We start from the raw sequence: 14,717 nt of genomic DNA, 5'->3' as shown, positions 1-14,717 counted from the left end.
TAATTTGCTACTACATGCGGATATGATTTAGTTTCAATACAATATTTATAGCTTATCCAATATTTTAACATCATATTCTACCAATTTTATTCATGTTAGGCTGCATGGCGTGTTCATAATGATTACTACTATTATTACACAAACAATATTTTTTTAAATTTACATATTCCTAGACTACTTCTTTGAAACTTGATATTTTTCTCCGCGAGCGAATTGTTTTACTTCGTTCACTTCGTTTTGAGATATATTGAAGAATATCGTCGCACGTGACTGTGGAGTAAACTCTCCTCTCATGTGTGTCGAATTAAACCATAAACCACAGCTGTAACAAATATATTTAGACGTATTAATTAATGAACAACAAGTGTGGAAAAGACTTTACCGAGTAGTATTGATTTAATAAAATTGTAATCTTTTTGATTGCATTTTGTAAAGCAAAAAAGAAACTAATCTTGTTACAGAATGAAACTCTTAGCTACGATCTCAGAATTATTGATCTACTAAAATAACGGGTCTGTTTACCTCTGGTACTGTTCCTTGGACGCATTTCGCCACATTGTAGATCTTTTCGCATTTATCCGCGCCGTCTAAAACATCGACCGGATCAGAGCGGAAAGTTTACGAAATAATAATGAAGTAATAGTTGAAAATTTTGTGTATAATACATTTCGCTCACAACGTACCTTGTACGGCGCATTTGTTCAAAATCTTGTTACCTATCTCTTGAAATTCTTCCGGGATAACACTTATCAGCATCTCAGCTTCCAAATTACCGTCTTCATCGACCTAATCGACGCATATATCGATCAGTTTTGCATTCGACGTGCATGTTGAGCGAAATAATATGATGAAAATATTACCAAACTGAAGGCGTCGAGAAGGCAGTTCATGTAGCACGTGATAGACCGGTCATTCGAGAGTTTCCCATCGTTAACTTCGTCAATAAGCGCTGCATCGCGGCATTGAAATATCCGTTATAAATGGGCGATGGGATGAGAATTTTGTTACACGTAGATAGAAAGAATAAGACTTTCGTAACGAGCAAAATGGTTTAAAGCTTTAAACTTCATTGCGAGAGTAGAGCTACAAAGCGCGGGTAGCGCGGGATTATCGGCCGAATGTAACATTAATCGCGAGACCGGCGAGACTCACCTTGACTCGTTCCGTGTTCGGCCATGCATCGCTCCTTGTCACCTTGAACCATCTCCAACATTTCCGGGGGTATCCAGTCGGGTGGCTTCCAGTCGGGTGGCTACGCAAAATGAAAATTTATTACGAGCGCGTCGCAGCGACAGGTATTTTCGCGGGTCGGACTTTAGCACTATTACTATTCGGCACCGCTCGCGGCGAATGAGGCGAATCGCACATCACAATGCGTACAGTGCCGATTATCGTCCGACTATCGAGCGAATCTGTACCGCGAAAGTTTAACGAAAGTAAGCAGATAGGCTTACCGCGGCGGACACGTAAATCGCCTGTAGCAACACTACGCCGAGAATCACCGACACGTGCATCGTCGTACGTTCGCTTGCACTTTGATATGTCACTTATCTACAGCAAAATGTACCATCCGCGCCGGTTACGCGCCGTTTTTATAACGCCGCGACGACGGGATGTGGGCGTGCTCGACAGAGGTCTAATGCTATAGCCTTCGTTTACTGATTGAGGCTCTTCATCGTTAAGTCGCCGGTTAAATCCCAGCTAATTTTTGATTCTTAACGGAAGCGTGCAGCGCGCAATTACGTGTGCCCGCGACCTTCTGTGTATCCTGCGTATGTATATTTGTTCAAATATCTACGCTCGTGGCTTAATCAATGGAACTTTTCGATTTCATTGAGACGTCAAACCGGAAAAGCTAGAAAAGGAATTTTTTACCCAATGATGACACTGCCGAATGTGACTTGACAATTGTTCCAAGAACAATTTTAGTTTAATATATTAAACAACATATTTTCAAAATCATAATTGAAAGAAGAGAAGCAGCATGGTCTCTGCTCGTTGAAAATAATTCCGTCGATCTTTATTTTTAATTTTTTATGGAAATTGTAAAATTACACTTGAAATATTTACTTTAAGTTGAATATAACGGGAAGTTCTTAATATACGTAATTAACTCCATTGAGTCTAAGCCGGAGACGGGCGCTTATTCGGTTTAACGCACGACCCTATAGTGTTTACAATTCCGACGTATTTATTGTCGAGCTTAATTACAGACTACAAATTTTGGATATTTTATTTTTTAACAATTTAATTCGTCTTTGGGTTCGACCCTATCAAATGTTAAGTTACTTGGAAAATATATTTCTCTCTAGTGTCATTATTTTTCATAATACACTTAAAAGCATAATTCCAACCAAACTATTTTTTTTTCTTATGTAATTATAAATACCTAAACAAAATATATCTGCTGATAATGCGGAAGACACTTGCACGAAACAGTGTCGTAATCAGAAAAGACACAATGTATGTAGCGATTACTAAATTACCGCTGAATTGTAAGAATCATCGTCAACATCGTGATACGAAATCACTAGGTACGTTAATAACTGAAAATTGACTAATTCGCTTCACATCCGAGGTAAAAGAAAAAAAAAGATGAAAAGAAAGATCTTGCATTAACTATACTTGTATTTGTGATGCACTAATTTGATACTTCCGATCGTATTACCACCGTAATAACTTGGGATTATACATCAGACTTGTATTGTACGATTGCTGCAATTTGTCAATGAATGTAATTGTTTGCTTACGGAGGCTGCAATATGTAACGCTGCCGGAGGTAATAAACAAAGGGGAATTCGTATTTCAGTTTACAGTACACGCGCATAGAACACGTATCACGTATCACTCTATAACGAAGCAATTAAATCGTGGAACGAAATGTAATATCGATACCGCGTCACACCGCGTGTTATTATCGATTTTTGCGCGTAAGGTCTTTGCGAGACGAGAGCAAAAGACAATTTTAAGCCGCTTTGAGTCGAAACGACGAACTCGCCTGATTGACCTTCTATTATGAGAAGCGACATTTTCGATCTATGCATTTGCAATCATTGAAAATTAATCAGATTACCTTTGCAGCGTAATTCTATTGTGTGTTTAGAGAGTTGATACATTTCGAGGCACGTACGTATTAAAGAATTGTAACATTATCAAAGAGAAAAACAAATTGAGCAAGTGAAACAATACGATGCGCAAGAAAGTAGTTAAACAATTTTTTTTTTCGTGGATATCAGTAATAAGATCTGTGAGCATTCTGTCGAATCAATTTTCTTGAACGTTTTAGGTGAAACTTAGATGACGTATCACGAAATTCTATGTAATTCGAACGTAGACGGTCGAACTTCTTTAGTATTTTAGTTGAAACTTACACAACGTATCGCAAAATTGTATGTAATTTGGAACAATGTAAAGTCGTGTTTCCTCGTACTGACAGACCTTGCAAGTTTCCTGAATAAGTGATACTTTGTGAGCTGTCTTATAGCACCGCGAGAAATTGATCGATCTCACAGGACAATGGGAAATGATTGTGTTTAGTCTACGAGTATCACAATGCCACGGAAAGCTTCGTACTTATTAATATACTAACGACCTTGATACGCGCTTGGTTTGAGGGTAAAACGAGTCCTATGTACCGCTTATATCCCGCCCAACTTTCTATTACTAGTTGGTTGCAAACTGCGACAAATTGTCCGGCATACGTTTCTAATATCCGATTATCTCAAGTCTACGTGAGGTAGTCCACCACCGAAAAAATTGTACTCTCCAAATAAGAGGACTATACCTTTGCAAGATTCTTTTCTAGACTATCCTTTTAAATTAAGAATATATTTTTTTTAATAAACAATCTGGACAATAACAATGTATGCAGATTGTTTTATTTGATGTATTCAACAATTACATCGTTATAATTTAACATATCCATAGTGTACGTGTTGTTGGTGCTCAAAGTCTTAAATCTTAAAAAGTAGAGCTAACATAATTGCCTCAGACAACTATAAAAGAGACTAGTATAAAAATAAGAGAAAAATTGTTAAATCGAGCAAAGAATATTTTTTCAACGACGAGAACGATGATACGAGTTGAGCGAGGCGTTTGGTAAAGCCAATCTCAACAGAACGGTCCCTGTTTACCTCCTTCGATCGCGATAATATCGAGGATCTCGTGTGTAGAAAGAATCGTTCGCGATTAGCATAAAGGCCCGGGTACATTGCTACCAGGACAGTCAAGGTCAGGTTTCGATCGCGCAGCAAGGAAATGCACCGCGAGGTGGTTTTATCTCACGGCGGACGGTCTACCTTTCCTTGGAAACGCGCGATCGGGGTCAAGAGATCCCACCCGGGCTCTTACCCCGCCGTTCGATCATTCGCCGTTGCGCCTCTCGAGGCCTCCCGTCCGCGTCGTCACGATTGCATTCGGCGTCGTCTTCTCGTCCAACTTTCTCGCGCTCACGCGAATCGATCGAATTTCCGGCGGATTTCTGCTCCTGCGCACGTGCCGTGGCGCACCTATCCACCGCGCCGTTCATGTCGCCGCGCCACGACGCGACGCGACGCGACGCAACGCAACGCGACGCGCGACGAGAGCCTCGGGCTTAGCCTTGCGCTCCGATCTCTGTCGGCGCAATCTAATTGAATGGCAGTCCCGTGGGCGATAAGGCGTGCGTACGAGCCTTCATTCTCGGGATAATATAAATAACAGCCTCGGAATAATATCGCCGCGCGCCGCGCGCTGCGCGCCGTGACTCGTTCACTTTGTTTCGGAGCTACATCCCTATGCTAAAGCTATCGTGATTTTAAAAGAAACAGTGAAACGGAAAAACTGGCCAAAAATAGTAGCATTAACTGGAAGGGAAAAAGAAAAAAATGATTTTGCGCTAAAAAGAATTAAATTTAAAAGTTGAAAAGTCGGTCACTATTCGCTAAGTAACTTTGCACCTTTTCAACGACAGAAGGAGAGGAAGCGGAGAGGAAGCGGAGATGAAGCTCCCTTCACACTCTTCCGACGAGTCTGCTTCTGCAGCGAGAATGAGAGAGAATGAGAAAGGATATTCCTCCGACGTAGTAACCACGCAAGCTCCGGGAGCACAGCAGAAAACAAACGCCGCCACCGCGCGTACACGTGCTTCGGGGGCAAGTGTGCACTCGCATACGGAATATTGATCGCGTTACTCGTGCAGGTACTCGCCGAGTTTCATTCGTTCCCGGCGCGCCGCGCCGATTGTTATGGCCGTGTGTTGCTGCTGCGACCGCAGCTGCACCCAGCTTCGATTGTCGCGTGTCGCGCGCATCTTTTGCGGCTCTTGTGCCGCGAAATTTTGCTGTTTCTCACACATACACATACACACACAGAGAGACACGCGGTAGCGCTCTACCGTCTCTTTACTATCGTTTGTAAAGCAGAATCCCCAGCCCTTGATCCGCCCGTTGCAGCAGCTCACAACACGGCAATCGAGGCTAACGCTCGTTTCGCATCGAGATTCCCGGGGATTACATCCGAGGCTTATACTAATGAAGCAATACCCTTTAAGACCCTTCCTTTCCCTTCGCTACAGACTCCTCACGTCTCTTGCTTTATTCGCGATGACGGTTTATGAATTCAGACAAGACGCATCGCATGTAGATCGATTCCTCGCTAGGATATCCCGAGATTGGGCGGAATCATTCTTTCGCGCTTCGTTTGCGAAAAAACGGACGCAATTGCGACGTGCGAATTCGGTCAAAGAGATACGATCTGCGTCCTGTTTCTTTCTTATCAACCGGCAGTCTTGAATGGCGATGAGTATCCTCGTCGTCGAAGTGGGTCATCGCCGTCGGGAGTCGGCAGACGGCGGCGAAGCGTCGTGACGACGACACGTGTGTGTATGTGTGTGTGTGTGTATATATGTGTGTGGGTGGAGCAAAGTTGTCATCGGAAGGCAAGGGTAGGGACCTAGGTGGCTGGAGCAGAGAACTACTGCGAGTAGGAGGAGGAGAGGGAGGTAGTAAAGGGAAGCTTCTTCCGCGACGATCGGTTTCCGACCTTTTCAACATGTTCCGTATTTCTCGCCCCATTCATAATACGTGTCTTGCACGCGTCCCCGTTTCGCTGGCTGCACAAAAATACTTGGTCTAACTTGGTCTGACTTACCATTAAGCTCTTCTCCGTCTTTCATTAACGAAAAATTTTATCATTTGTCTCTCTCTCTCTCTCTCTCTCTCGTTGTCTGCCTTCTTAATGTAGCTTGCATTAATCATGACGATAACCGAGCGTTCGATTAATATTCCGCGTAAGTTGGTGTCGCCAATTTATATTCAAGCTTAAATCCTGTTTTGCATTTTTAGCAGAAACATTTCCAAAGTTGAAATCCAGTTTTAACATAATTCTGCCAAAAGTTTGATTATCTCGCGCGCGCGTTACGTAATATTATCCAATAATACTTAGGGTCTTTGATTTTCTCGTTGAGAAAATCCTTACACGGCGTGTGATCCGCGCGAGGGACTGCTTCGCTCCATAATTTCTCATTCCACTGCACCGTTAGCGATCCGACATCGGACGGTCGACTTGCATAAGAGGTCAAATGAAGATAAAATTACAACCTGGAAAGTGTCATCGGCGTTCGATCGACCACGGTGTCCTTGAATATCATCTGTGAAAGTCGAAGGACATAAACCGGAATGAATATTTAATAGCAGACTATCGTAGCTCAAGTCCAAATTAAAGTTCATTCAAGTCGGAAGAAAAAATAAGCTACTCCGAAGCAAAAATGTTTCTCAACGTCAATATAAATCTTTTGTTTCATAACTATGCGAGTGCTTATTATTTTTGCGCGTAAAATCAATACTTAGTATTAGGATGCTAATTTTTCGATGAGAGTAATTATACCGTGAATCTGTTTGTACAGACCCAAGATTTTCCCTCGTATTTCGCTTTTTCCCTTCATTCGGGCATAAACCACGCGTATTGACGCGTGCGCAACCTTCGAAAACGGTTAAAACTTATCAGATTATTGCATCCAAGAGCTTGAAAGGTTGTTCTGAAAACACAGAGACACAATTTTCCGATTAAAGCTGCGCTCGCACGATTTCATTCGCTCTTTCGTCAAAGTTTAAATGTAAAGACTAAACTAATCACAAATCTTGTTGGATTATTTGCAGTGTAGAACTTTACGAATTAATAACGATTAATTTTATAATAATCTGCATAAATTTAAATAAGATGTTAAATCCATAAAACACGTTTTAAAATATATTTCTTCTTAAATATTCATGTAGTATTTTTCGTCGAAAGAAAAGATAGCGAGCGATACAGTTGCAAGCATAAGATGCGAATGATTAATAGAAAGTCGTTATAATAAAACTACTAAAGGATATAAATAGTTGGTAGAAAGTCGCGAGGTTTCGCGTTGAAAACTTGTTTTACTTTGGCCGAGAGATCCGACAGATCCGAGATCAGGGCATTTTCATGCGAATGAGATAAGCGAGAACTATATCTTTTCGGAGGTTTTGCAAAAATCTGCAAAATATTTTTAGCTCTTATTATTATTCGGCAAACGGACGAAATCTCTCTCTCTCTCTTTCTTTCTTTGTCTCTTTGTCTCTCGTGTCTTTCAATATTTTCGTATCACAAGGTAGGATCGGAATAAATTTAAATTTGGGATGGTACATGCGCGTTCTCTGCAGATCGCGAGGCGATCGGATGAATAACGACACGTTGCTGGCGCAACGTGCCGTGTGTGCCATGACAGGCTCTACTTTGACAGGCTCGTTCTGCCGGTAATCTCATTCTTGAATATGGATAGCGGAGTAATTACATTCTGGCCTTCTCTCGTGGCGAGACGTGAAACACAGACGAGAGAATCGGCTGGCGACGACGCGACGCGACGCGACGCGACGCGACGCGATGTATGTAACATCGATCGCAGCCTTGTAACCCTCAATGTGCCTCGCATCCGTCACACGTTGCTCTCGCGAGATTAATATTGGCCTCGTGTCAGGAGGTGGCAGGTAAGAAAAGTCCGAGAGTTGCTGTCATTTCGATCGTCGGCACCCCGCGAACGGTTTGCGACGACGAGCGTTCTCTTATCTATTGAAAATTATTGAGAGAGGGAGGAATGTATGAAGACACATGAAAATTGTCGGAAATGACTTTAGTCGCTGCCTCACATTGTCTTCAAATGGGTCATTTTGTTTCTAAACTAGACTGCCAATGTATTTTATAATCGGGAAATACGTTCTGAAATATTCAATGAGAGAAGAGCGTGTAACGTCGCCTGTTACAATTTCCTACGTCCGCGTCGAGAGGAGAAGGAGTCAAGTGGATTCGACTCACGTGTGGAGGCGGGTTGATTATCCTCTTTATTAAGTTTAACTTTTGGGCGCGAATATGACGACGAGGACGTGCCTTTTATTAGCGTTGACGCTAATTGAAGGTATGTTTCTTCAACGAGCGCGGCTCGCTTGGTCGATGCGCCGCGTCGCGCCGCGTCGCGCCGCGCGCCGGTCGCCGCCGTCTCGTGCGACGCCCACGGCCCTGACATTGGGAAAGTTGTGAATGGAGACGTCGACCCGCGTGGAGTTACCACTTCATTTCCAGATTTTCGATATAATTAATAAAGTTTCACTTCTTTCCCGGGAAGCTTCCGAGATTCGATGCGTTTGGTACTCGCATTTATCCAGCGTCGTCGTTCTTCGCCGTATCAGAGATTTCCCTCGCGCATCTCACGAGAGGATAGAGGAGAAACAAAAAGAGACTTCCGATATATACTGATATATATTCTCCCTTTCGAGAATTAACGGAACAAAGAAGCTTTTTGTTTATTAGGTCTATTAAAATAGTAGCTAAGGAGCTATCGATTCGCGTCGCGACACGATCGTCGTCATAAATCATACAAGTTAATAGCATTTTGTGGCTGCTTATAACATCGTTATTTATAATTTCTGGACGGGGTTTTACCCTAACAAAGGCTTTATATAAAGCCCGGCGTGGCCGGAGCGAGAGCGTCCACTACGAAGCGCGGAATATGTTAACATCTACGCTATCATGATACGCGCGGACGCGACGAATATCCCGGACACGTGCACGCGTCACGTCTGTGTGTACATGCGTGTATATATACGCGTGTGTGTGCGCGCCGCTTGTACATGCGACGTAAAAAAAGTCGCGATGCAGCTATTCTTGCATCGTCACTATACCAGACGCCGCGCCGCGCCGCGCCGCGCCGATACGTTCTGCATATTACATTATGCAAATGGGGTAACGTAGCGTAGTGATGATCCGGTCGTTAAAACTTGCATCGCGGCGCTAGCTTCCTCAAAATACGCTTCGATAAAACCTATCGCGGGAGTTATCACACGCGTGCTTGCGCGCGTGGTTAAATCGTTACGTCACCGGCGATTCCAACTACGTGGAACTGTTGCGTCGCATATAAATATCGCTACGTCTACTCTCTACGGCGACTAAGAATCAAAGGTTTCGTTTAACGAACGAGACGCGATCGTAAACGCTTTTTAAAATGCTACAGTCTACGATCGCCTTTCATTTGAAAGGGATATAGAAATTAAATTAGCAGGATGGTGTTCCGTTACGTTGGATTTCTAATCTCATAGCGACAATTTGATTTCAAACAAAGTGTTGTGTCACGTCAATGTTTTGTTCGAGCATTCACTTAAAGTGTAATGTCGAAACTGCCTCTCGAAACTGATATAGTGATTAACGAGCGAACGACACGCGCGGTCGTTCAACATCGTTCACGGAACGTCCATATAATCGTGGGAGAGACGTTCCGTGTTTATCGCATAATTCAACAGATATTAGGTAATAGCCGTGCGACCCACGTTCATCCAACACATGGTAACCAACGCAGCGGGAGGAGATAGAGATTTCTTTATTGAATTCGCAATCTCACCGCAGACAGGAAGCTCAAAATCCCACGAGATCGTTTCATCCCCGTTAGTCCGGTGCTTATTTTCTTATGGGAAATTAAAAGGGGGATTTTTTTGACGATATACGTCTCCTCTCGTAGGAAAGCTCTCTCGAAATTTAATCTAACTTGATCAACGTTGTAAGCTATATTGATTTAAGTTCGTTGCTTGTGGTGTATATTTGTACATGGAAAAAATCATTTTACGGCAGTATCTAAAAATTTATAATAGCTAGATACAGATTAGAAAACAATTTTATAAAAGTTATGCACATGTTTTGTTTTAACGATAAATAATTGATTAAAATATATGGAACGAAAATTATTTAATTAATGTAAGCAAATATTTTTTATTTATATGTATCTCGCAAAAGTAATTAAATTTTCGTTATACAAAACAAAATATTTAACTGTTGTTAAAAAGTGCTATTAAATAAATAATTAAACCGCTTCTGAAGGCATCAAATTTCTTTATTTTGTTTTATGTAACAAAAAATTTAATTGCTTCTGCAAAATACATGTAAATAAAATAATATTTGTTAATATTAACTAAAATAGCTTTGTTTGAACATTTTAACCAAATTATTTGTTGCTATAACAAAACATTTCTCCTAGTGTACAAGTCAGAAAAGAATTTTTTATTTTATATGTATATTAAATAATTTTATGTTGAATCATTAAAATAGTAGGACACTCGTGTGATAACATTGAGTAGTAAAACAAGCATGATAATATTGCTGCAAAAAAGTTTAACATTCTGCTAACTGGCTTAACCTCCGATATAAATATTTTAATGGTATAATTACATAACATTTCACAACATTTTCAGATCTATATTTTAACAAAATTGTCCGGAAAAGTGTTTGGTATTTCTGATTATAATTGCAAGATAAAATAATTATGGTTTGAAGCTTTTTTTTGCAGTAAAATATAGTTATTATTACTAATGTTAGTAATTATAACCGTGTTTATACATTTTATCAGTATGAACAAATTTGACTATAAATTAAGATAACTTTGAATATTAATATAGTAAAATATCAAGAGGTGAATGATAAAAATAAAATAAACATTACTGTAATAACATATAATGCAATCACATATAATGAGTAAATTATTTTTTAAATATTCACTTATTGTTTACATGGTAATAGTAACTAATAACTGTAATTTGCATAGTTAAAATAATTATAAATATATAAGTAGTTGGCGAAAATAACTATGAATTATAAATAATTGCAATTATTAATAAATTATGATAATTATAATTACTTTTTCTCTCGCTGTCAGTGTTTTTTTCCGCGTAAGATCGCGAGATGAATGCGGAAATGTGAATACGAGTTTAGAGCTGAAGAATAATTTAATCCTTCATAGAGAAGGTTATAAGATGTAGAAAATATAGTAAATAATCTTCACCTTTGAAGTATTTTAAAAGCAAAAAGGCGGTATTATCTGATCTAGTTAGCGGCGTCCAATTTGCAAAATGTCTTCTTTTCTCGAGATATTGGTAAAGCAGCGAGATATTGGTTCTCGGAAGTGGTCCTTATTGCACATCTCCTTGCGTCTCTCTGCGCGAGAGACCAACGTAAGGGTGTTGCAACTGTTTGCTGAAAAAAACTTGATAATCAAGTACGCAGCAAAAATAGCCGTCGTATAAAGCAGCGAGGTGACGACGCATTCGATGGATTGCAACATAAAATTTATGTTATTGTTAAAAACGCAGGACATCGATGAGAGATTCATAGTGGACGTGTTGAATTTTGCTCACTCGTGGAACGCGATATGAATTTTGTCAGGTGAGACAGCTAAATGGGATTTCTATGGGTATCCGGACCGTCTTAACACCCGCATTAAATTTCTTTATGTCGTTTTAATCGTCGCTCATAACGCCAACAACAACCGGCGGGTCGTAAAGTGGACGTTTTATGAGGCGGGATTTGCGGAGCGAGAAAATTCTTCGCCATCGGTTGAATGGTTCGTTGGTGGTTGGAGGGTTTGGAGACCGGATTTTGCCACCGTAGCACGTGAGATAGAAGTGAATTATTTCGCTTCGACCTCGACTCTTTTCTCTCTACGCGGTATAAAGCGCGCAAGTGTGTCTTCGTGAAGACGTCTCTCGAGCGCACTGTATGATTCGAAATAAATTCAGAATCCTATCTTATCAGCGAGAATGGTTTGCTCGTTAATTATCGTCGTTTGCGCTCTTGTTTCCCGAAGCATCGATATCGTTAGTTGCCCTTCTCGCACTTTTATTTGCTTTGAATCAGACTGAATATCATGACCGAATGTCAACGCTTACGTATCTCGCAATTTTTTTTTTTTTTTTGCAAATAAAGATCTAAAATTATGTTGTTGGATTGAAACATTGCGGAAGAGACATTTACATCTCATACGATATAAATATCGCTAGTTGCGATCTAAATATTATATAAAAACCAATTGTATAAAAAACTGTGTCGCAATAAAGCAGTGGAGGCAAAGTGTTGGAAAAAAATTGAAGTAGATTCATAGAAATATTTCTTCAAAGGATGTATCTGTGAAAAATATTACTTGAAATAAATATTTTGTGTACATGTAAACTTTAATGAATATGTTTTCTTTATTTTCTATTATTTACTTATTATTTTCTCTTTTAAGAGTACAAAATAGAAAATAGAAAATAATAAAATAATTATTTAGCTACTTGTTAATGAATGACAAGTGATTTAACTACACAAAGTATTTACTTGAAATAATATTTTTCATATCCTTTGAAGAAATATTTCCACAACTATTTTCCATTTCAACCAACTACTTTCTTCACCTCAGCACCGCTCGCTATCGCACGATTCGCATTCGATTTCCTCACCGTCAATTTACGTTATAATCTTTGCACGCTGTCGTGCATCGCCGCGATGCCAATTATAATCCTCAATGAGGGTTTGCGCGTATCTTTGCAGACGATGCTCAGCAATCTGGAAGACATGCAACACAACACTATGTACCGTAGCGACAACAGGAGCCGGAGCATGGGGGTTGGACCTATGCGATCTCGCCCGATGGAGAAGAGGCACGACACGTCGCCGTACAGCGGCGTGCCATACCTGTCGCCACCGCCGCCAGATACCTGGCGGAGAACGAACTCGGACTCCGCTTTGCATCAGAGCGCCAATGAGGCTTGCCAATCGACCTCCGCCATCCCTCATCGACGAGGTAGCGACGCATGTTGGTTTTTTTCTTTTTTCTTTTCCTTTTATTTCTAACGCGCATGTAAACCTGTTTCGACCAGTACGCGCCGGATGACTCTGACCCACGACGCGCGCTTTCTCTCAACGACGGATGCCGCGTGAAAGACCGCGGGAATCTGTGCACACGCGCCTCGCATTGCCGAGATAGCATATGGGACCTTATGTAATACAAGGTTTCGTCAAAGCACTCGCTACGTACTCTTATCTTACGAAAATTAATGCTCTGGAACTAATGTCTATTCGTGTCTCCTCAAGTAGGGGAGAGTTGTTGAATGCGTACTGTTTGCCTAAATCGTATCTCATCGTTTTACATTTTTATACTCGGTATAAGCAATATTCGGTGTTAAAAAATATGAAATAAATGAGAAATTAGTAATATAGATAAAAATTTAATAGAATATATCTTTAAGCGTGCTAATTACACTTAAAAAAATCACATACAACTAATATTAAAATTTTTTATTATGCAATATTGCTGATAGTAATATAATCATGCAATCTTATATTGAATTTTTATGTTTTTATTAAAAAAAGTTTATTGATTAGAATATTTTACATATATTGTATATACAATTATTATAAAGATTAAACATAAAGATTAATATTCGATCCTTTTTTATTAATAAAATAAGTTAATTATTCTTTAAACTTTTAATTATTTTAATTCTTAAATTTGTTAGGTTACTTTCAAAAGTAACATTAAAAAAACTCATAGGTAAGATTTAGGCAATCGGTTGTCTAAGTCTAAATCATACTTTTTACAGCATGTTGCAAAATGGCCCATAAAAAAATTAATTTGTTATTGGCAAATGATTAAACGTTAGTAGTAATAGGTATCTGAAACATCAAGCGAATAAATTTCTCAATTTCTAACATTTATTTGCGTACAACTCGGTACAAAAAAAAAATGAGAAATATAATAAAAAATAATTCAAGTGGTACGCATTCGGCCACTTTCCCCTCAGTTTATAAAAAGTAAATAAAAACAGAACCATTTACTCTATCTCAATTGGTTGAGAAATCACGTGTAACCTATCTAAACGCTGAGGTATTACAATTTTTTAAATGTATTTCGTCGATTGCGGTCCGTCGTAAAGAGAAGGGCGATTAATCAAACATTTTGCATAAAATTCACCGTTTCACGCATGAACCTATTATTTCGTCAACCATTAATAATTTATATGAGCTTGAAACGATATGCCGTGTAGTTTATGTGATTTATTTTGCGAGAAGATGAAACCACGTTTTTTACTCTCTCGATATTTAACAATTTGAGAAAAAGATGAATAACATAGAGCTTTTTTAGCGTCGCTCTACATCAATCAATTCAACGTACACAAAACACTCACTGTTTTGCGAAGCTGCTTCTTTGACTTTTGACGCGATTTTGCAAATCGGCTCAGCTTGGAAATTTCGTCGTATCGCTTTATTATCTCGTTATTTCGCGATGCTGCTCTGTTCTTTTAAGCGGTTACCTAGAGAATTTTACAAAGAGATCGATTCCACAAACTCACCCCTCTCTCTGAAATGCACGCGGCTTAATTTACGCGTTAAAGGCTTTCGCGACTACAAACTGTGAACCCAGAATT

At 39.8% G+C, this 14,717-nt stretch overlaps 2 protein-coding genes across 15 annotated transcripts in view; one reads left to right on the top strand and one right to left on the bottom strand.

Annotated features, from left to right (window-relative positions):
- The window catches only part of LOC105195108 (CREB-regulated transcription coactivator 1), a 35,840-nt gene that overhangs the window by 6,484 nt on the left and 14,639 nt on the right, over positions 1 to 14,717 (top strand). For 10 of the 13 annotated variants that reach the window (XM_026133605.2, XM_026133602.2, XM_026133601.2 and 7 more), the window contains one exon: positions 12,841 to 13,105. In XM_026133605.2, coding sequence (XP_025989390.2) covers positions 12,841 to 13,105 — 265 coding nt within the window. Of the gene's footprint in view, positions 1 to 1,760; positions 3,127 to 12,840; positions 13,106 to 14,717 lie in introns of those variants that run through there. The other 3 variants (XM_026133597.2, XM_026133598.2, XM_039449901.1) reach the window with 2 other exon arrangements.
- LOC105195107 (general odorant-binding protein 69a-like) lies at positions 47 to 1,609 on the bottom strand. Of its 2 annotated transcripts, NM_001304593.1 has the most exons (6): positions 1,455 to 1,536; positions 1,153 to 1,237; positions 861 to 949; positions 684 to 786; positions 523 to 587; positions 47 to 322 (listed from the first exon to the last, which is right to left on the bottom strand). In NM_001304593.1, the coding sequence occupies exons 1-6, from the start codon at positions 1,512 to 1,514 to the stop codon at positions 305 to 307; spliced, it is 420 nt and encodes a 139-aa protein (NP_001291522.1). In that variant the 5' UTR covers positions 1,515 to 1,536; the 3' UTR covers positions 47 to 304. The 2 variants fall into 2 exon arrangements, with proteins under 2 accessions (NP_001291522.1, XP_025989240.1); XM_026133455.2 differs by lacking the exon at positions 47 to 322 and having other exon boundaries at positions 378 to 587; positions 1,455 to 1,609.

This window comes from Solenopsis invicta, chromosome 5, assembly GCF_016802725.1.
Source record: "Solenopsis invicta isolate M01_SB chromosome 5, UNIL_Sinv_3.0, whole genome shotgun sequence".
NCBI classification, from domain to species: Eukaryota; Metazoa; Arthropoda; class Insecta; order Hymenoptera; family Formicidae; genus Solenopsis; species Solenopsis invicta.
Note: the sequence above shows the minus strand (reverse complement) of the source record. Positions and strands in the feature narration are given on the sequence as shown.

Bases quoted from the DNA above. Each gene is read 5' to 3' on its own strand.
- LOC105195107 (XM_026133455.2), bottom strand. From the start codon at position 1,514: ATGCACGTGTCGGTGATTCTCGGCGTAGTGTTGCTACAGGCGATTTAC. The intron at 787-860 runs GTAATATTTTCA...TGCGTCGATTAG, and splicing joins TTCTCGACGCCTTCAGTTTG to GTCGATGAAGACGGTAATTT. The intron at 588-683 runs GTACGTTGTGAG...TCGATGTTTTAG, and splicing joins GAACAAATGCGCCGTACAAG to ACGGCGCGGATAAATGCGAA.